Source organism: Pelodiscus sinensis, chromosome 1 (assembly GCF_052426305.1).
Source record: "Pelodiscus sinensis isolate ZL-2025 chromosome 1, ASM5242630v1, whole genome shotgun sequence".
Lineage (NCBI taxonomy): Eukaryota > Metazoa > Chordata > Testudines > Trionychidae > Pelodiscus > Pelodiscus sinensis.
Window position 1 is genome coordinate 76,635,058 of NC_143052.1, and position 22,508 is coordinate 76,657,565.

General features: G+C 39.5%; 1 protein-coding gene across 3 annotated transcripts in view; it reads left to right on the plus strand.

The window, feature by feature from the left end:
- Window positions 1-22,508, plus strand: part of LRRIQ1 (leucine rich repeats and IQ motif containing 1) — a 169,720-nt gene that overhangs the window by 41,720 nt on the left and 105,492 nt on the right. For all 3 annotated transcript variants that reach the window (XM_014568997.4, XM_089780159.1, XM_089780161.1), the window contains exons 14-16: window positions 7,558-7,631; window positions 8,897-8,990; window positions 16,650-16,826. In XM_014568997.4, coding sequence (XP_014424483.3) covers window positions 7,558-7,631; window positions 8,897-8,990; window positions 16,650-16,826 — 345 coding nt within the window. The remainder of the gene's footprint in view (window positions 1-7,557; window positions 7,632-8,896; window positions 8,991-16,649; window positions 16,827-22,508) is intronic.

The following is a 22,508-nucleotide window of genomic DNA, read 5'->3' on the forward strand; positions in this document are numbered from 1 at the left end:
GTTAGATGCTCAGCATCTCAGTGCCTAAGTACCCTGTGAATCCAGCCTGAGTGCCTTTTCCTCTTCTCTGTATTTTATGGAGTTCTTTTTTGTTTCTTGTCTCTTGCTTTCTTCCTCCCCCCACTCCCCATCACTCTCTTTTCAAACTAATTCACTCATCCTGTTACCATCTTTTCTCTTAAAATCTTCATTCCCTGTCATGTGTCTTCTCTCTGTTAATCCTGCAGACATGCTGTGTTTTAGTGGTTGGCTGGTGGAAGTTCTCCTGCTACAGGAAGAAGTGGTGCTGTAGTCAAAGCATCAGCAGAACAGATAATGATTTGATAAGTCAATCACAAACAGCTACCACACCATGTGTCAGTGCCTTAACTCAAATCTTTGGGGCAAAAGAGACAAGTAAGCATTAATGCATCATAAAAGTCTCAAAATTCCTAGTATTGCAGTAGCCTACTCTATTACATTAACTTTATGTACATTATAAGCAACTCCATATGTGCCTGCTATGGCATAAATAACTGGGTGTTCTATATAGGAGGAATTAATGTAATGGAGTAAGCTGTTGAAAGAAAAGCTGTTTCTTTGCTTTAATCCTTCAGCCAATGCAATCTTGTGAATCTTTTTAAGAGTGTGCACTGAGTGCCATTTCCTTTTTGCTGATTTCAGGAAGCCCCTGCAATGGTAAGACTGTGAATTTATATTCTCCCTAAAACTAAAGCACTGGGTTTTTTTTTAAACAAAATAAAACAAAAGAGAAAGTTCTGCATAAACTAATTTGAAAAGATTTGTTGATATAGATATTAATATCCTAGATCAAAAATTGCTCCCAAAATTCATTTTTCAAAGTTGAACTTCAAAACATAAAGAAAATGTTTTAAATCCACAAATTGTTAACAGGGAATTGGTATAGAGCTAAACATTTCATATTGTAAAAAAATCTAAACATAAAATATTTGAAAATAAGTATCTCTTGCATGTACCTGCAAAAGTCCAAGTTGTTTGTAGTGTTGCAGTGCTACAGCTTAGGTGGTCACAGAGTTTTGCATATAGTACTTACTCAGTGTGGGTTTGATCCCTGCAGTTAGTGGCAAAGTTCCTACTTACGGTACTTTAATAGTGCAGATTCAGATCCTATATGAATGCTTGTCGAGAGCTATGATTAGGGTTGCTAACTTTGTAATATTTAAAAACAACTGAAGCCGCCCAAATAATAGGAGGTAGTCCTGTTTAAGTAGGGACTGGTAGCAGGTGACGACTCAGCACCTGCCCATGTCCGCTGCCCACAGAAACCCATCTTTGGGTATCTGGTCTGTAAATCTCATCAGATGCCGTCAGGACCCCTTTTTCAACTGGACATTCCGGTCCAGTTCCTTATATGATGGCTAAACAACAAATGAGAGAGATGCATTCCAGGGAACAAGCATTCTTGTTCGAGTGATTGCTCATGTGCATTCCAGTTAGGTGTGTGCGCGTAGCGTGCACACGCCGTCAGAATTTTTTTCCTCAGCAGTACCCTTAGGGCCAGCGGGGAGCCCCTTGGAGTGGTGCTGGTATATCGGCCCATATATACTCCTGCTGGCCCCTTCACCCACTCAGTTCCTTCTTAGCGTCGAGACGGTTGTTGGAATAACCCTGAGCTCCTTTAGTGATAGTTGTCTTCAGTATTGTTCTTTGTTTTTTCAGTTAGCTTAAGTACTTGCAGTTAAGTTAAAGACTCTTTTGTTGTTTCGGCCTCGGGCATAGTCTGACTCGGCCATACCAGCAGCAGTGAACACAACCAGTTCCAGTACCAGTGCTCCAGCAATCATGGCCTCCTCAACCTCCGGCCCAGGGGCCATTTTGGACTCCTTGGGTGTATCACCAAGCCCAGGGAAATCCCCATTCCAGGTCGGCTTCGGTCACATCGGGTCCTCGGGCCCCTCCTTCAGCAACCCACTGGTCAGATCGCCAACCTTTGGCCAGTCGTTGCGCCCCGGCCAGCAGTCACCGGGTCCTTCAGAGAGTGCGGCTACGGTGAGCCAACCTTCCCCACCCTCCTCTGCTGGCACACCACAGGATCCATCAATTTCGGGGATATCTGTTGGAGAAGTCCGAAAGGAATCATCGTCCTCCTCCCCTGACGAGGCTCTAGGAGACCCTGGACCATCCATGGCCTCTATGGATGCCAGGGCACACCAGGACCTCCTCCGACGTCTGGCCCAAAGTTTGGGAGTCCAGATGGATAGGGTGTCCGATGACTCCGATCCTATGGTGGACATCCTCCACATGGACGCCCCCTCTAGAGTGCCCCTCCCACTTAACAAAATGGTGGCCAAGATCTCCAAAGCCTTGTGGTAAACTCCCATGTCCATCCCCCCTATGGATAAGCGGTCCGAAAGGAGATACTTAGTCCCCCAGGAGGGTAATGAACATCTTTTTTCCCACCCTCCCTGGGCTCTCTCATGGTGCAAGCCATGAATCAAAGAGAGAGTTGGTGTCAGCCCACTGTTGTCCCTAAGAACAGGGAGGCCAAGAAAACTGACCTGCTAGGCTGGAAAGTCTATGCGTCCAGTGGTATCTAGAACCGCACTGCAAACCAACAGGTCCTCTTGTCACGGTGTGCGTTTAACACCTGGGCCTCAATGGACAAATTCATGGACCTACTTCCCCGAGATTCCCGTGCAGAGTTCAAAGCTCTCCACGAAGAGGGGAGAGCGATTTCCAGGGCGGTTCTCCAGGTGGCTCTAGATGTGGCGGACGCTGCTGCCCAAGTAATGGCCTCTGGGGTGGTCTTATGCCGCAGTTCCTGGCTCCGGGGTTCTGGGGTTAACCCAGAGCTCCAGAACACCATACAAGATCTCCCTTTTGAAAGCCCCTCGCTCTTTTCTGAGCAACTGATCAGAGGCTTCATGGCCTAAAAGACACCTGTGTTACCCTAAAATCATTGGGCATGCACACCGCAGCTACCCAGAGGCGCTCCTTCTCCATTAGGAATATTCCTAGAGCACCTCCCCAGGGTCCAGATACTTACCTCTCCCGCCATAGGAGCACAAGCGGTAACGGCAGGAACAATAGGTGCCCTCCTCATCCGACCCCAGATCCCAACCAAGGGTCCCCCAACAAACCCTCCGGTCCACGTCAGGGATTTTGATGGGACCTACGAGGGCAACCTTCCAGTCTCCCCATTTCTCTTCTGGGACCATTTATCCCACTTTATCCCAGCCTGGAGGTCTGTCACTTCTGACCACTGGGTGCTTGAGATAGTGGAAAGGGGCTATGTAATCCCTCTGCAGATGTCCAGGGTGGGAACCTGTGCCGACACTGATTCTGTAGCATGTTTTTACACTCAGTTGCATGTGTTTTTTTAAAGAGTTCTAATGCAAAAAGCTAAAAGATCCTTTCCGATTTCTCACTTATTAATATATATGTCTCACTATTAAACGTACATATGCTATTTGCATTTCTATACTACAGATTGAACCTCTCTCATCAGAGACTCTGTGGTCTGCCAACATCCGTGGTCCAGCAGGACTACAGATGTTGCTAGACCAGAGAGCCCTGGCTGCAGAGGTTGAGAGCAGCTGGGAGTGGAGCTGATCTGGTCAGCAGCAACCTGCAGAACCAATGACCTGAGGGTAGAGAACCCTGGGAGAGACTGCTGCCCCACTCAGAGGAGGACTGGGGAACCCTGGGAGTGGCTGCTACCCAACGCAGGGCTGGGGAACCCCCGAAGCAGCTACCGCCTTGCGTATGGCACCCCAGGAGCAGCTGCTGTCTTGCATGGTGCCTGGTGGCTGGAGGCAGGGAACCCTAGGAGCAGCTGCCATTCCACGTGGTGTTGGGGGCTAGGGAACCCTGGGAGCAGAGCCCCGCGAACAGGTGAGGGGCAGCAGAACCAGGCAGGTGGGCTGGAGGAAGTAAGGCCTCCAGGTTCTCCTGGGGCAGCAGCCAGGAGGGGAGCCCTGGGAAAGCCCAGGTGCCAAACCTCCCCTGGCCTGGCAAATTCCTTGTTCGGGACCACTCAGACCAGGGAGGTTCAACCTGTATACAAATAACTGTAATTATGGTTGTATTTCCATTGTAGGCTACTGTCTTTTGGAATTATAACCTCTTCCAAAATCCTTAGTGGTATATCTAACTATATTACAGTTGATCAGCCATAAAAATATATATGGATAGCATTTTTCTGAATATGACTGGATGTGTTCTATCCGTTTCAGTAACATTTTGTTGCAGATATTTTAAGTGTCTAATTTTTGACATCATTATCTGCCAGAGTATTCAGGAAGAATAGTATAGGACAATAAAGATGATGTTTTGTAAGTAAAACATTGTATAATTTTAAAGAATGTTAAAATTACAGGAGTATTATTTTAAGACAAGAGTATAACATATAGAATATAAGTTTAATGTTAGTTCTTCATATTAAATTCCAGTTATAGTTAATGAAAAATTTGCTGAGTAAAGGCAGACTTTCAATAGGATATGAGGTATTATGTAATATTTGGTGTGCATGTTCCCAAATTCATTCAATACACTGTTTTCTCCTATTTAAGTGTTTTAAAAATCAGTTTCCTGACTACCAGCTCTGTCTGCAGTGTCCTACTCTTACTGCAACATTTAATGAGAGCAGAAAACAGAAGTTGTTTTCTTTTTTCTGAATATCTTTTACTTTTGTGTCTTCTTTGTAATTTATATCTTTTTTATGCTGACGGCTAGTGACAAGGTCAACTGGTATTAAGTTTTTGGTAATGTCTTTTGTCTTTCTGGTTTGAATTTTCTTAGAAAAAGAATTAACAAAGAATGTCAGTAAAAGGAAAGCTATATATTGAAAAGAAAGGTTTACATCTCATAATAATCCCAGCAGACAAAAGCTGAGGAGTTAAAGAGAATTGTCTGTTCATCAGAGTATAGCACTACAACTACCAACATAATCAAAACACCGTAAAAAATAGTGCATCATTTTGTGTAGGAAACTGAACTCTTAAAATCAGCTTTAACCCCATAACACCCAACCCAACTTTTGTTGATTCTGAGTCACCTGAGCCTTTGTCATGGTTTTTCAAGACGCAGTATGCACTGTTATCAGAAATAAAAGTAGATGCATTGTGTGTTAGTGGAGAAACTAGTGTTGAAGTAACTTTAAATGATACTGTTAACGTCTTGTAACCCATATTAAATCCATTGTTTCTAAGACTATAACATTTCATGACTTGTTCAATCTAGTTGAAAAAGTGTGATGGGCAGAGGATAGATTGTGGAGTAAGTGCAGTTATTGCTGTAAAATGTGACAAAGATATATTGAGACACAACTACTATGAATTTTACTGATTCTAGATCAGATTTTTCTGATTTTGAAACTATATTTTTACTTCTAAACTGCCCTCCCTATGTATTAACGTAGGATGTGAAAGTTAGGTTGAGCTCTTTTAAGGCTCATGTGCACACATCTTTATCATAATAAAGATTTTGCAATAAAAACTTGTTTCACAATTCTATTGATATATGAACCAGAAAAAAAATCCATCTTTTTCTCTGAGCTGAAATGACTGCAGGAATAAATGTTTTTAAAAGCATATATATTTTGGCAACATATGAGCAGCTTTGACTAACAGATTGTGAGTCTATAAGTATATACCATTTTTATACAAAAAAGATTTCTGACCATAGTAGACTCTAATTTATAGGTTCATTTACTTTTCCTCCCCACAGTACATTCCTTACTATTAAAAAAAAAAAAAAAAAAAAACGTTGCCAACAGTCACAATGCCATCTGTGATATTTAAGCCTTGTCCATAGAAAAGCTTAAACAGATTAATCAAATGTGTAGTTTTAACTGATTTAGCTAAATTAGTACAAGTTTGTTCATAGACACTCTAATTTTGGTTTTAAGAATGGTAAATAGCAGTTTAGTTTGATCCCTTCATTTCATGTTTAAGATAAAGCAATATATAAGCTACCCTTAAGATGAAAAAATAGCATTTGCAAACCAACTAGCAATGGTTTAACTAAATCCAATTGAAATACCCTTATCATTAAACTAGTGCAAATTTATATGTAGATTTAACGGTAGTTCAAATTAGGAGCTTTAATTCGAACTACCTAGTTCATGTAGCCACCGGCAGGTAGTTCGAACTACGGGGCATTTAAAAATTGCGGCGCCAGGGAACATGCAAATAAAGCCCGGGATATTTAAATCCCGGGCTTCATTTGCAAGTTCGAATGCCTACATTAGCCACCCTACTTTGAACTAGTTCAAAATAGGGTGGCAGTGTAGACATACCTAAAGGTGCTTCAAGACTGTTTGTTATTTTTTCAGTTAGGGTACATCTAGACTACGTTCTTTTTTTGAAAGGAGATATGCAAATTCAATGCTAATTTGCATATCTTCCGATTGCTTTTTCAAAAGTTGTTTTTTTTTTTTTCAAAAAAGAAAGCAGTTTAGACGTGGTTCTTTTGGGGGAAAAAGCCCTTTTTCGAAAGAACCCTTCTTCCTGAAAAAATGAGGTGTGCAGGGTTCTTTCGAAAAAGAGAGTTTTTTCGAAAGAACCACATCTAAACTGCTTTCTTTCTCGAAAAAAAAGCTTTTGAAAAAGCGATTGGAAGATATATGAATTAGCACCAAATTTGCATATCTCCTTTTAAAAAAAGAATGTAGTCTAGATGTACGCTTACAGACTAACATGGCTCCCCTTCTGAAACTCTTTCACATATGAGGAGTAATTCTATATCAGTCCTTGTACTTGGCACACCTTTGATAGAATTTTTTGAGGTAGTGAGGTACAAGAGGATCTACAGAGCTACTTGATCTGAGTGCAGCAGATATTTCAGAGTATATGCATGCTTACAGAGTATATGCTTTGTATCTTTTTAAGGTCTAGAAAGCAATTTGAGTTACTAGAGAAGGGAAATGGAAATAAATAGTGTAAGGGCAGAGAAAATTGAGAGGGGAAAAAAAAGTAAAACGTAGATTTTCTTCTTCTTTGAGGGTCCCCATGGGTGCTCCCCTCAGGTGTGTCAGTGCTGCTGCACACCAGATTGGGCAATCTCCCGGCTGCTGGCACGTGCCCCTGTATTCTGCAATCACTACATTTGATAGTTGAGCACTCGCTGGTGGCCGTACCCTTAGTTCTTTCTTAACCGCTGCCAGTAACCTTCCCTTATTTCTCCCGAATCATGGCCCCTTGTCAATCCTATGCAAGAGGTGCTATCTCAAGGTGAGTTACTGAAAAGTAACAGAAGAGTTCAAATAATCAGAACTACATTTTTTTTTAAAAAGAGTAAAATCTATGAAGCGAAAAGAAAACCAAAGAGAAAATGGGTAGACTAGCCTGAGCCACCTAATGTACTATGCTGAAATGTTATGTCATCCAAAATACTATAAGGCACTATAACGTTAAAAGGAAAACAGTAGCAATTAGTCTGAGTACCTTGGATAGCTAAATGAATAGTTAGTAAAATTATATCTGTCCCTGACATGACCGTATTTCAAAACTTATTTCAGCAATACCACTCCCAATGTCTGTTTCAATGAGCAGTGGTACCTTTTTTTATTAACATCAATTTCTGTTTTGTTTTTAGTTTGACTCAACTTGCACCTCTGTTTTCATGTGTGTCTTTGGAAAAGCTTAACATCAGCAACAACTGCTTATCAGGTGAGCAGGTAAAATTAATGAAAACAATACTTTTTAGGAAAACATGCAATCAGCATATTATAAACTTATGTTTTTATTAAAATGTATAGAAATTAGGTCTTAAAATGACTGGAACTATTTTATTATGTTACAACCATCATCAGTGAAGTATCTTGGCACTTTTCAGTTTTATACTAAGTGATGTTGCTAACAACTGTCACATGTGATACGTTCTCTCTCTGCCCTCCTCTCCCCAGGGGAAGAATTGTGTTTCTTTCTTTTTTCCTTTTTTTTAACGCACATAAGGGTTGCATCTTGCATTTGTAATAAAAAGTTGTAAACTTTGTGAGTTCATTGTATCATCTCAGATGAGCGAGTCCCCCTAACTGCTCCGAGACATCTCTGTCTTCCACATAGAAGAGCTTTACACCTATGGTAGTAAGATTCATTATGCTTCAGGAATAGAGTTTTTAATCAAACTTCATCACAAAGCTTCTGGTGATCTTTGAGATATGCTGGGCACAGGCTACTGTGCTCTTGAAAGATAAGGACCTTAAATTTGGTTCATTATTCTATGGGAAGTCAATGTATGCACCAAAGGACATGTTTGACATGTACACAGTAGTTCATGTTGCTGAGGACATACATGATGGAATGTTGTACTAGTTGGAGTTTCCTGAGGGCTGGTGGCTTGCATTGCTTTAGTCCAGATGGGAGGTGACAGTCTGTTAGGCTGTGTCTAGACTACATGGCTCCGACGACGGAGCCATGTAGATTAGGATTATAGGCAAAGGCAAATGAAGCCGCGATTTAAATGATCGTGGCTTCATTTACATTTACATGGCTGCCGCGCTGAGCTGACAAACAGCTGATCAGCTGTTTGTCGGCTCAGCGCGCTAGTCTGGACGCTCCCCTGCCGACATCAAAGCCCTTTGTTGGCAGCCCCGTTATTCCTCGTGGGATGAGGTTTACCGGGGCTGCCGACAAAGGGCTTTGATGTCGGCAGGGGAGCATCCAGACTAGCGCGCTGAGCCGACAAATAGCTGATCAGCTGTTTGTCGGCTCAGCGCGGCAGCCATGTAAATGTAAATGAAGCCGCGATCATTTAAATCGCGGCTTCATTTGACTTTGCCAAAACAACAAATCTACATGGCTCCGTCGACGGAGCCATGTAGTTTAGACGTACCCTTAATGATACTAGTTTACTATAATTGTTTGCTTTTACACGTGGTTTCACCTTAATTATTCAACTTTCTATTTACCTTTTCTTCCCTAATGTAATATAGATCTTGACAGTGTCATCAGATGGTTTAGTGGATGTCATAAATTAAGTGAGTTATCACTCAGTGGAAATCCAGTTCTCCAAGAAAAAAATTGGAGGTAAGATAAACAAGTAATTGGCCCTTACAATATATCCATTGCTCAACAAAACCTAAAACAACCAAAGTTCATACATAAGCACATGGTAAATAAATTGAACTATATAAGTTAGTTAAACAGTAATTTTATAAAAAATCTGGAGACTGCAATCAACACTATACATTTTGTTATTCTGAATATAGCTGATAATGTTTTAAATCTAAATGCTATAAATATATCTCCACTCAACAAATGGCCAAAAATATCCCTCCAACTCTCTTGCATGCTCTGGAAGTTACGGGTTAGTGTACATTTCTGCATCTAGATTGGCAGTGTTAGCAAATGCACGTAGCTAAGACCTTCCAGAAATGTGCACCTAGGCCACACTCATACTGGGTAAGGGAGGTTGGATAAGGATAGGGAGTTTACTTCAAGCAGCAAAAGAGCTTAGCCCCTTGGCTTGTGCTTGGGAATGGATGTGTGTGTGTGTGTGTGTGTGTGTATGTGTGTGTGTTCTGTTATGCTTCTCAGCAGGAAGTGAAGCTGATCAGAAGTACTGAGTTTTATAGGGAGCTGCCCACCAAAATCTCTGCTGCTATCAGCATCAGACAGAAAGAGAAGCCTGTTCCCTCACCTAATTAATTGCCACCCACAATTGGAGTGAGCAGATAAGTCAGTGAGGATGCAGGGGTTTTCAAACTCTGAGTTGCGGCTTGTAAGAACAAGCAGCTAGCTGGCCGCAAGATACTTTGTTTACCTGTGTTTCTGAAGGTACAGACATTTGCAGCTCCCAATGGCCGCAGATTGCTGTTCCCAGCAAATAGGAACTGCAGGAAATGGTGTCTTAGTATAATGTGCTGGGTGAAGGTTGGCTCCTGCCGGACCCTGCCATTGTGTGGACTCTGGCACCTTGCCCTCCCTTTCCTTCCCTTCCAACTTTGAATTCCACAACTTAAAAGTAAACATTTTTCACCACTGCTGTTATATTTGGGTTTGTGGGCAGGGAATCCTGGTTCATCCCAATACAAAAATTTCAACCTGGCTGCGGTATTCTGCAAAGTTGGGTTTTTTTGGTCAGAGATCTATAAGTTGGATGGAGATAAGTGGGAATGAGTTTGGATAAAAAGAATGGGAAAAAGTTAATGACTTCATTGTTGTTTTTATGGAGGCATTCGGTTTCCTTCTGATACCTTTCCCTCACAATGCAGGACTCTGAAGCGTGTAGCTGTCTCTTCAGTTGTAAAATTGTTGACACAAAACATGCTTTTCCCACCCACAACTCTTTGTTCATAGAAACACTTCTGCAAACAACCTAGTAGGACACTTCTAAATGAATTAAGTAAAAACAGCAGAGGTGTACTATGATAAAGAATTGTGATTTACATACACACATCTCTTGCAATAACACGTGTTGGGGGGACTGCATAAAACATAGGCGGAATTCTACACTCTGTATTTGAGGGAGAATTCCTATTGATATCAATGGAAACTTTGCTCAAGCAAGGACCACAAAATTTAGCACAATATTTCTGGATTCTTATGAAAATATATAGAATTTTACTAAATTTGCCAGTGTGTGTTAGGGATTATGTCAAGCTTATTCTCCCTTATAATTAGCATTTCCCCCAACTCCAAATAAACGTAAAGAACATGTCTTAAAATGTTTTATAGCTTTATAAAGTTAAATACACAAATTAAGATGTTTTAGTGGAGTACTTTTCACTGCATAGAAAAAGGGAGTGTGCATTGACCTGTTCTGGCAGAGACATTTCCATCAGCATACCTATCACTTCATCTCTATTCTCTTTCTAAATTGATATACACATTTAAATGGGCAAGTTCACTACAGGCAGTCCCCGGGTTACGTACAAGATAGGGACTGTAGGTTTGTTCTTAAGTTGAATTTGTATGTAAGTCGGAACTAGTACATATTGTAGGGGAAACTCTAGCCAAACATTTCTCCAGAGCTCAGTTTTATTCTCCCACACCTCACTTCCCTCAGTCCTTTATTCTCAAGCTGAGGTGTCTGCTGAGAAAAGCCGCTCTGCGTCTCCCTGGTCTGCTGGGGGGGGGGGGGGGCGCGCTAGCTTCGCGTCTCCCTGGTCTGCTGGGGGGAAGCAGCTAGTGCGGGGTTGCCTCACCCCGTTTGTAAGTAGGGATCCGATGTAAGTCGGATCCATGTAACCCGGGGACTGCCTGTAGTTCCATCTCTTTGAATTACTGAAACCCTTATCACTTCTATTATTTTTCCAGTGAGTGGTTGCTGTGAAATGCTTATGAAAAGTAGTTTTCATTTGTATAAATATTAAGAAAATAATATTTTGATTATTAACTTTTATGTGCAATGCTATATAGAATAGTTCTTCAGTTGTGGCTGATATGACCATAGTGTAACTATGGGGGAGAGAAGCAGACAAAGTATTAACTCTCAGACTTCAGACTGAGACAGTCTCAGGTGTAAAGCAGAGTAGCTTCAGAGACATTAAGGGCCATCCCAACAGCTGCAGAATACAGACAGTCAACTGTGCATATTTTCCTTGACCACATCTTGTAAGTTGGGAGGGTTGTTGGGTAGCCTCTCTAATAGCTCTGTATTACCCAAGAATTCTCCTAAAGTTGGGAAATCTTTAAGGGTCTGGATCTGCCATCTTTCTGGCTGCTTTGTGGACTATGAAGCAGCCACAGTAGATGCGAGGCTCTCGCTCTGTAATGTGGAGTGATGTTTGCTTTCGCTATATGCTCGAAGCTTCTAATGAACTCCCAGATATTTGATCAGGAATTACATCTCATTCCTTCATATAGGATTTGAAAACAGGTGAAAACTCATACCCATAAATGTCAAATTTTTATCCTTGGGGTAGTCCAATAATATTTAAGAAACCCTTTATTTAATTTGGAGAAGGGGCCTTTCCCATAGTTACTGCCTTCCCTGTAGCATCTTCTGAAGCAGCATGTCTGTATTGACTCCTTTCGGTCTTGTTTTAGCCCCATAACAGGAGAGGACACTGTGCAGTTAGGATGTATAGTCCTAATCCATATTTGAAAGTGAATGTTTTGGCACTGCCAACCCTTAAGGCACTTCAAGTCTGCAGGGTTTGTTTTCATCTTTTCTGTTCTTTTGGCCCCATTTCTTTGCCTGCTGTTTCCTAAAGAACCAGAAATCTACACATTCCCTCTTCCAAATCTTTTCTTCACCTTTTTAGACACATGATTCCCGAGTGGCCAGTCTGATCCTGCATAAAATCCAGGGTTCTTTCACTTTGCTTTCTGGCCTGTATACAAAGCTACATTATATTATTATTTTCATAAAATACTTGTACCATAAAAATGATAAGCAAAATAATATTTTTCAGTTCATTTTACACTTGTATTCTGAGTGCCTTACACTTTGTATTCTGTGTTGTAATTGAAAGTATATTTGAAAATGTAGAAAACATTCAAAAATATTTAAATAGCATTCTGTTATTGTTTATCAGCATGATTAATTGCACAATTAATCATGATTATTTTTAATTGCTTGATAGCCCTGCATAGAATTGCTCTAAGTATAGAAAGGGATGTTAACACAGAATACTGACATTTTTAATGGGCTTGAGATAACAGGGAAACTTTCAGATGAGATAAGAGTAATGTAGTTGATTATGATTTTGACTAATAACACTTTAAAAATTAAAAGATCTTAGCAGTTGGATTCTGGCCTGGTTTGTATTGTTAATCAAAAGTGGTATCACAAGGTCATTGAAGATGCAGCAGTGTCTGAAGATTTTTTTTAAACTATTGTACAAAAAATTACTGTAATTGTTAAGCCTTTCTTAGAACTATACTTAGAACTATGTTTTCCTAGTCTCTGAGGCCAAACTTTTCAATCCACAGAAATATGCTGCTCGTAATATTCTTGTGATTTTTCTGCTTTGGTTCATGGTTCAGTAGTAGTCCTTTAAGTGCAGTACTGCATAACTGTATATAATAGTCTTCTGTATGATCACGTCAGTGTCTGAATAAACATTTACTTTAACATTCATTTATATTCATTTCTGTAAACATTTTTGTACTTTTCTAGCAATTCTTACATAACTTCAATACAGTTAAACACAAAACTTTATGCTTCAGTATTGCTACAAGTTTCCCTAACCCAGTAACTTGTCATTTTTTTTACTTTATTGGAGTGAGAAATTTGGGGTGGGGTTGTTTTGTGTTTTGAACGTGTTATATAAAAAGAGAAAAATATGTACATATATTTTTTCTAGTAGGAGATTTTTCGCAAACTTCAGATTAGTATTCTAGTGGAAAAACATGCACATTTTTTGAATTTGAAGCAGTCAAACAATACCTGTAAATACAAGTTTATTTTGTTTAATGCAAATCCTATTAAATATTACTCATGAACACGTGACATTATGTGAAACTGTATTTACAGTTTTTAATTTTTTATGTCTCAGAGAACTAATTTCTTAGACATTTTTCCAGAAAAAGAAATTACTTTGGAATTCCTATTAATTTTAAGAACTGATACCTCAGGTTCCTCTTAGACTATTTGACCCAATCGAGCTTTTATGATTGGACAAGAGATTCGTTTATCTAAAGGATTTAAAGGCTGAGATAGTATAAAATATGGATTTGTTGAATACAGCATTAACTATAACTTCAGGCAATATGTTCCAATGAACTTTACATAACCCCTTGATACCAGCAAAGGAATTAGTTGTAAAATTTTCCAATCGGTTTTCTACTTTCATGTCCAGCCAGCGATAACACCGACAAAACTGAAGTACTAAGAAATTGCTTTTTAAAAATTAAACCCTAGGATCAGTCTGAGCCCTCCTTGGGGAATGCGTTTCGCTGCAGTAATGATTAATAGAGCCTCTTAAGTGACAGAATATTCACCAGGAAGTTTTCACTAAATGAAATATTGACTCAGCCCTTCACCAGGAGAAACCCAGCTGGAAAAACGAGTGTTGAGATCCCATAGCTCTGAGAGACACTACTTTCAGTATTAATCAACTTGATATGGCACTTTTAAAATGTATCAGTATTCAACACTGGCTCTTCACTACAAGCTTTAGGCCAGTATATCTAAAATCATCCTTCTAAAAGTATATTTTAGAAAAGATTTGCCACAACAGAGAGAGAGAGAGAGAGGTAATCTTTATAGTTTCATCAGATAGCATTGTGAAAACCTTTGCAAATCCTGTGTGTTGGATAATGCTCCTCTGGCATAGAAATTTTCTTAGATGAAATTTAACATATATGCTCTCAGCTAAGTAACATTATTTTCTTTAAATGGGAGGGGGGCAGTCAAAGAATGTTTGGGTCCAGCGGATTATGTAATATAATTTTAACTGATGTCAAGGATGCCTGTAGCACAGAACAGGCTTGTTCATTGTTTAAATAAGGGAAAGGCTATTGCAGACTTATACCTTAACCCAGTGAATTTTAAATAATTCTTTACCAATTTAAGATATCTTTTCAGTCTGATAAATTGAAAATAAATTGAATTGAACATAAGAAATCAGTACACAATACACGTTTTATTTTCCTAACCAAGAATTTTAAATACCATGAGGTTTAATTGGTGAATATGATACATATAAAAAGTGTTCTTAACATCTGTGTGCCAGACTATCCCAGTGAAAGGGCTGCCTAGGAAGTCTGTTAGTCCTCCGCCTTCTGTTGTCACTGGTACAACCTATTTTCTTCTAGGATGGACTTCATGCTATGAGGCCATTTTAATCCCATAAATCTATTGAGTCAGTTGTTACACATTTCTGAATATGTTCAAAAATAGGTCTTTTAGAAAACTAAAAATCAATTCCAATAGCTACCTAAGGTGTTTTAATAAAGCAGGTGAATTAACATAGTCCTGTTTTATTTGAAGTTAGTGAGAGTTCCATTTAGATATATACAGAAACAGGGATTTACTCTAGTGACTAGGATTGGAGAAGAAAACATCCGTTAATTCTCATAAAAGCGTGTGACTAACAGCACTAGAATTTGCTGTAGTGCAAAGCATCTTCTTTGCTATTTTCCCCTCATTCATAACTTGCAATGCCCCCGTTGTTCCATGGAGACATTTCCTGAAACTGCTCATCAGGCTAAGTTGTCTTGCCAATATCATTTACATTCACAGTCTATGAAATGTTTTTGGTTTGTCTCCAAAAGTCTCAGGTTAGCTAGTGCTATATTAATCCATCATAATATAATTTTTTGTATTGCCTGCTAATCAGTTGCCTATGTTTAAAAAGCCCTCAAAATTATTTCAGGTATTAATGAAGTTATTAAAGGTAATAGATGACAGCCAAGCCCTTCTGAATTGGGATTTTTGTCACTGACTTCATTGTGCCCAGGATTTCATCTAGTAAAGTGTTAAGTATTACAAAGTATTAAGAATCACTGCTAAGAAATTATTTTTCGTGTTAAATGTGTGGTTTCCTAAGAGTAATTTTTCTAGTAATGAACCAGTAAATGTTAGAACTGTCAATTAATTGCAGTTTGCTCACTTGATTAACCAGAACAGTGCTATTTGAAAACATGTTCTTACTTTCAGATGACATTGTAAACAAGAAATGGGAAGCATTTTCTCTTGCAAATTTAACTCGTTTGTGTGAGTGAGTGACTGAACAAGAAGTAAAAATGAGTGGATTTGTAGGCTCTACATTTGTTCTGTTTTTGAATGTAGTGGAGAGTTTCACATATGTATACTTAACTTTCACAATAAAGAGATTGCACTACAATACTTGCAACATGGGAATTCAAACACAGTTTTTTTTTTCATTTTTTATTGTGCAAATATTTGTACTGAGAAATAAATATAAAGTGGTCACTGCACACTCTGTATTCTGTATTGTAACTGAAATCAATATACAAGTTGGACCTCCCTCGTCCGGCACCCTATGTACCCAGGTTGGGCTCCAACCCTGTCCTGCTACTGCCTGCCCGGCTGTGGCTCCCCAGGCCAGAGCTCCAGGGCCAGGGCTCAGTGGCCTGGGCCAAAGCAACTTAGCTGCCATTGTTGGCTGCCACCGGGGCCGGGGCCAGAGCTCTCTGGCTGCTTCTGTCAGCCACTGAACTCTGCAGCTGGGGCTGGAACAAACTGGATGCCACTGTTAGCCCTTGAGCACCATGGCAGGGGCCAGAGCTCCGTGGCTGCTGCTGCTGGCTCCCAAGCTCCACAGCTGGCGCTCTGCAGCTGCTGCCGGGCCCCCGCTACCACTTAGACACAGGGGCCAGAGCTCCCTGCTGCACCGCCTGCCCCTCCGTGCCCCCCTCCCTCAATACGGGGCTCCCAGCTGAATCACCGCCCCCCTGCTGCTCCTGCCCCATGGCCCAGACCAGAGAATCCCAGTTAAGGGATGTACAACCTGTATTTGAAAATGTAGGAAACCCACAAAAACTTTTAAATAAATGACGTTCTATTATTAACAGTGATATTAGTTATGAATAATTTTAATTGTGTGATTGATCACACTTAATTTCAAGTGCTTGACAACCCTAGTAAATATAAAATAAGATATAGAAATGTTATATAAACAATTTCAGGAATTCCAAAATATTTAGAAAATATAATATACTTAAAAGTCAATCTCTTTATGTAGTTGTGATGGAGATTTCTAGACTTTGGGTTCTAAAATGCAAGTTTTTCTATAATGCTAACAATGGCTTGTTCTCTCCTCTTTTAAAAAGGTGTTCCCTACTTAAAATACTTCCTTGTTTGCAATTTCTTAATGGTGAAAACCTGAATTATCCTGCAAAACTCTCAAGTGAAAGAATCAAAGTGTCAAAACCAGGAAGCTTTTTGAATTTTTGTCAAGCCCAGATTGAAGAAATTGCCATAGTAAGAAAGAAGATCGCTGAACAAGGGTAGATATCTTAATTCTTATTTTGCAAATATAATTATTTTCAAAAGCATGCTTTAGTATACTTTGCCATTGTTTTCCTGCATTTTACTTAAGCTTCTGTCTGGGAATATAAATTATGTTAGGAGTAGAATATGTATAACAGTAATAATAACAGAGAGATTATTACAGAGATATTATAATATTCCTCAAAATAAGTTTACATAGACATGACAGAGTCCAGGTTAAATTTATGAGAACCAAACAAGTTTAAGCCAAGTTTAACATTGTACTCTAATGGCCCATTCAATTATAATAGTTATTAATATATTTTATTATTTGTGGCCCAAGATGAGATTAAATTGATTGTTATTAAAGGCACAGTGAGGTTCTTTTCCATATTATCTTTTCTTAGAAATGTTGATAATATTACAAAAGATTGGTGATGCATAGGTAGAGCTCTAAGTTTTTGCGAGGGAAGAATCTCTCATACCTCCAAACTTGATGCTTTGCACATTGACCAGCTGTTGTGTAGTAAATATTTTCTTAAATGAATTCATGAGATTGAGATCTACTTGCAAGGAAATAATGTAGAAATACGAAGAAAACATTCCCCAGCATAACTGATCATGAATTTAGTTCTGATACATACATACTCCAAGAAATGGCTGTATCAATGCAAATAATTCACTTGTTTAACACTGAAATGTCATGGCCTTTCAAAAACCAAGAAGCTGGTGATATTTTTTGTGTGGATGGGTGCGTGTGTATTTTCACGCTTGCACATAAGTGTTTATATAAATAAAATGTACAGTATTAACATGCACCTCATATTATAAATGTTGCTTTTTAAAACTGCTTTTTAAAAATTTGTTGCAAGTTTATTTTTGTACAGAATTTTTACAAGTTTGTGTTATCTTGATGTAAGATCTCGTTTGGGCTTTGTTGTGCTAATTAGTCCCTGGAATCACTCCAGTGTGTTCATTCTGGGGCTACATCTACATTTCTGGGTTGAAACTTTCATGCAGTAGGCTATATGATTCACAAGGGGGGTATAGATTGTATTAACATAAAATACTTGTGATATGAATTATGAACTGCATATTATTACCAATATCCTATACAAAATATTTGTTTTTAGCTATTTCTCAGGAACACACATTTGTATATATTTAATAAAATGATGCAGAAATCCATGATTTGTATTTCTCAATCCATTCATGAATTCTTTGATCTCTTGTATAGGAATAGAAGCTTCAGTTCAGTAAAGTACAGAAGTACTCAAAACTGTGCTTAATTGTAAATGGATTATAGTTAAGGTAAAAGTTAACGGGATTACACATTAGGGATGAAAAATCCCAGTTAAATCACGGTGAGACCAGCCCCTTTTCACAGTGGGCCCCCTGCAGGACTGGAGCAGTCCACTGCTACTGGTTAACTGGAATCAGTGAGCATTCCCCATTTAGAGTGATGCTTACCGGTTAATCTTTCACATCCCTACTATACATATGCTTGAAGTTAAATGCTTGCTTAATCAGTTGACCTAACGATTAATCGTTTAACCAGTAAGTGGGATCCAGACTAGGGACAGCTCCAGCCTGGCTGGAGCAGCCCTCTGGCTGCCAGCTCTCAGCCCCTGAGCTGGGACTGGGGCTGTCCCTGCTGGCTCTGAACTCCCCAACAGAGAAGCCCTTGTCCATGGCAGACCTGGGCTCCTTGCAAATAAAGGCTGCTTCACAGGAACAGCCCCTGCCTGTGGGACACCTGGGCCCACCACGGACAGGAGCTGCTCTGGAGAAGAGCAGCCCTTGTCTACAGTGGGCCTCCTGCAGAGCTGAAGCAGCCCCGTGTCTGCGACAGAAGGGGAGCTGCCCTAGCCCCCACCGGTTATTGGTTAACTGGAACCAGTGAGCATTCCCCATTTAGAGTGATGCTTACCGGATAATCTTTCACATCCCTGCTATACATATGCTTAGAGTTAAGTGCTTGCTTAAGTGCTTTGCTGAAACAGGACTAGATTAATCAGGAAGCTATAAATCTTTCCAAGCCTTTCTGTGAGATATTAACAGCTTTACAGTAAGGGCTGAAATAATTTCTTAAACCAGAAAATGACTCTCTTAATGTTAGGTAGTCTCTGAAGGGCTTTAGATAGCATTTCATGTTTCACAAGGTCAAGTTCTTCACTCAAAAGAAAACATTTTACACATGTTTGTTGGATGTATTCTCTCATCATTAAGTGGATCTGAATTGTCTTGCTATATTTACAGATTATTTCTGAATTTTCTTATATGAGTAATCCTGTCATGCTAACTCTTTTTTCATTTTGTGTTGAAGATGTGGATGTGGATGCAGGGGGGGGAGTTCTTTTGTTTTTTGCAGAGAGATTTATTCTCACTTCTAGTGCTTGCTCATGCCAATTGCAATAAGGAGTGTGTGCACCACGTGAACAATATCTGGAAGGTTTTCCTCCTAGTTGCTTACATAGGATAAGCTCAGACACCTACTGGAGTCATGACTCCATGGGTCTGTACATAGGGCCCTAATGACTCCTCGCCAGTTCAGTTCCTTCTTACACCTGTGATGATTAGCCAGAATGCTGGTTTTCTCTTGCTTTGGCAAGCCTTCATCCTAATAGTCTTCAGACTGTTTTTTTCTGTAAATGGACTGGTAGTTAGTAGTTGTAGTTAGTTTAGTCAGTAGGTAATAATCCTGGGGGTACCCCCCCATTCCACTTGTTCCACTTGTGCTATTCAAGGCTCTTCTTCAAGACACGTCCCTGTGGGTGCTTCATTTTAGGTGTCTGTACACCCTTGTGTGTCTAATTGGTAACTTGTAGTAGCAGTGCTCTGAGCAACTGTCCTGCGTGTGCAGCCAACTGTTCCTCAGTTCCTTTTCTACCACGGTTAGCTTTGGTCAGAACAACAGCAGTACCTTCAGAAAAAATTTCCTTCTCTATTTTAGCTCTGAATTTCCCTTCTTTGCTTCGTGTTGCCCTTCAGGGATAATTTCTCTCATTCCATTTCTTTGTTTAAATAAACAAAAAAATCCCTTTCCCTTTCCTCCTGCCTCTGGCAGACATTGCCTAAAGTAGGGGCACTTGAAAGGGACTCTGAAAGAGGAAAACCATGTCTTGCTTGGAACAGCCTCTTATGATAAGGACTGGAAATGCCTCCCAGTCTCTTCTCAAAGAATTTCATCATGGGATTACTTCATGTATCTGGATGTGCTAGTCTGAACATATTTGTTTCCATGAAGATGGCAGACTCCACAAGGGTGCAGGCATCCTCAGCTGTATTCCTGTCCCAAGTTCCAACCCAAGAAATTTGCAGGGCTGTAATTGGTTCTCAGTCCATACCTTTACCTTGCATTATTTTGTTACTCAGCAGGCTAGAGATGGTGAAGCCTTCAGCAGCGCAATGTTGCAATCAGCAAATCTATGAGCTCTAATCCCACCTCTAAATTCTTGCTTGGGAGCAGAGGTGAAAGTAAGTGGGTGCACCCTGGTGTGGAACTATGGCAAGAGCTGGCTGAGCAGCAGCAAAAGCCAGCAGGGAGTTATTTAAAGAGCTGGCAGGAACTTGGATTGCAATAGGACAGTACCTGTAAGAAATGTTAAGTTACTTTCACTGCTGTTTGGGAGTCACCTAATTGGAATCAATATGAGTAAGTATTCAAAAAAGAAATGGTTTTTAAAACTGTTATTCTTCAAGATGTGTTGTTCATGTTCATTCCAAAACTGATTCACTATCTCTTGGAGCAAGGTTGACAAGAAGAAACCTGAGTGACAGCAAGTTGACAAAGCTTGACTGAAGGAGACACCTAATTGACCTGATGAGTACTGATTGGGGGCGGAAAAAAACCTTTCTGAATACTGTGCATGGAGTACACACTAGGGATGTGAACGACTAGTGAACACACAGCCCTGGGGATGTTGCTGTACTTCAAAGGTGGAAAAGCCCTTATCAACTAATTGAATAGTCAATATGCAAATTGCATCAACTATTTGATTAGCCAATTAATCTAAATTTAATGTTGCTAGTCCACACGCTCCTAACTGGAATGGGCATGAGCACTACATCTCAACCACAGGTAACTTTTTTTCTGTACATGATATTATATCATGAAGTGTCTATCCTCTTCTGTTTAAATGATATTTACATATTATGTGGGCTTGCAGTAGAAGATAGATAAAAACACTTTATCAAAAGAAAACTTTTTTAATAATGTCTTTCTTCTTTACTGAGTGATTTTAGTGTTGGAGGGTTTTTTTTAGCTTACTCCTAGAGCACACTTTAAGAGTATTCACATCTCTATAGCCATCGTGTTTTTAACTGTGGTACTTGACTTGTTTTGCAGATGAAGCATTGATGCTTCCTCACCAGTTCACTACTTGATTGAATGTCTCCTTACTAAAAAATTTGCCTATTACTTGTTTACAGTGTAGAGAATTTTATGTTGCCCTCAACTGGGGGGCGGGGAAATGGGCTATAGCTTCAGTTAGCAACTTACGGGAAATATCAGTTTCTGGTGTATTCGGGAGGATACAACAAAATTCTAAAGCTATGAGAGTTTGTTCTATAATGCACCAAAAAGTTTTGATAGTTTGAGATCAGTTAAAAGTAGATAATTCTCATGTCCAATTTTTTCACAAGAAATCTTTTTAGTTTAACTATCTTTTCTTGCAAATAATACTTGAGAAACATTTAAAAAATTGACCTTTAGTAATTTTTCAATTTAAACTTTTAAATAAACCTATATGTTATATTTTTGGCCTGGAGCACAGTTTATGGATAATTAAAAAACCATTGGAAAGTGTAGTTAAACACCCATACAAAAAAGCTCTAAACAAAACATACTTCCAAAAGCCTAAAGAGCACATCTATTATACTTACATATACTTTCTCCAAGTTGACTGACTTAATATAACATTGAACAAGAACAGATTGAAAAAAGAGTAAGTTGTCTGTTTCACATCTCACTAAGTTATGAGTCCCTATAAGTACAACCTCAACTATGTAATCTGCCAGAAGTAATCACTGGTTGGTTCTCTAATCCATGTTTCAATATACCATTGCTGCTCAATTAATAATTTATTGTGCATTTTCTGCTTTCAAATACCCTGTTTTTAACATGCTTAAGAATTATGTTTTAAAAAAATTAAATTTCTGTATTCTAATAAATCCTGACATACAGTCGTTTGACACATCCTAATAAATAGCAATATTAAAAAACACAACACATCAATTGCAGTAATGGATATTGATGGACACTGAAAACCTTATGAATAGTAACTATTTAAAATAGTGAAAATGACAGGAAAGCTCCATTATGGGAATAAAGAAATAAAACAGTAAACTCTCCAAACTCCGAACCAGCAATAGGAATGCCGACATTTACCACAAAATTGCAAGCTGCCTGGTGGCTAAAGGCTATCCCTGGGACACCCAGCAGTGCCGAGTGAAAATCAAGGAGCTGAGGCAGTCCTACCACAAGGAAAAGGAGGCAAGCAGACAGTCTGGTGCAGCACGTCAGCTGGATGCCATTACAAGAGCAAAAGTTAGAAGGGCAGAATTTACAGCAGATACCTTATGTTATGCCTAACCCTAATCTGTTAGCCTACACTGAAGGTCTCTGTAAAGACAATAGTGATGTGTTCTGTGCAAGGCACTTTACAGCAAGTGCTCAGATTTCTCAGGGGAGGATCGGA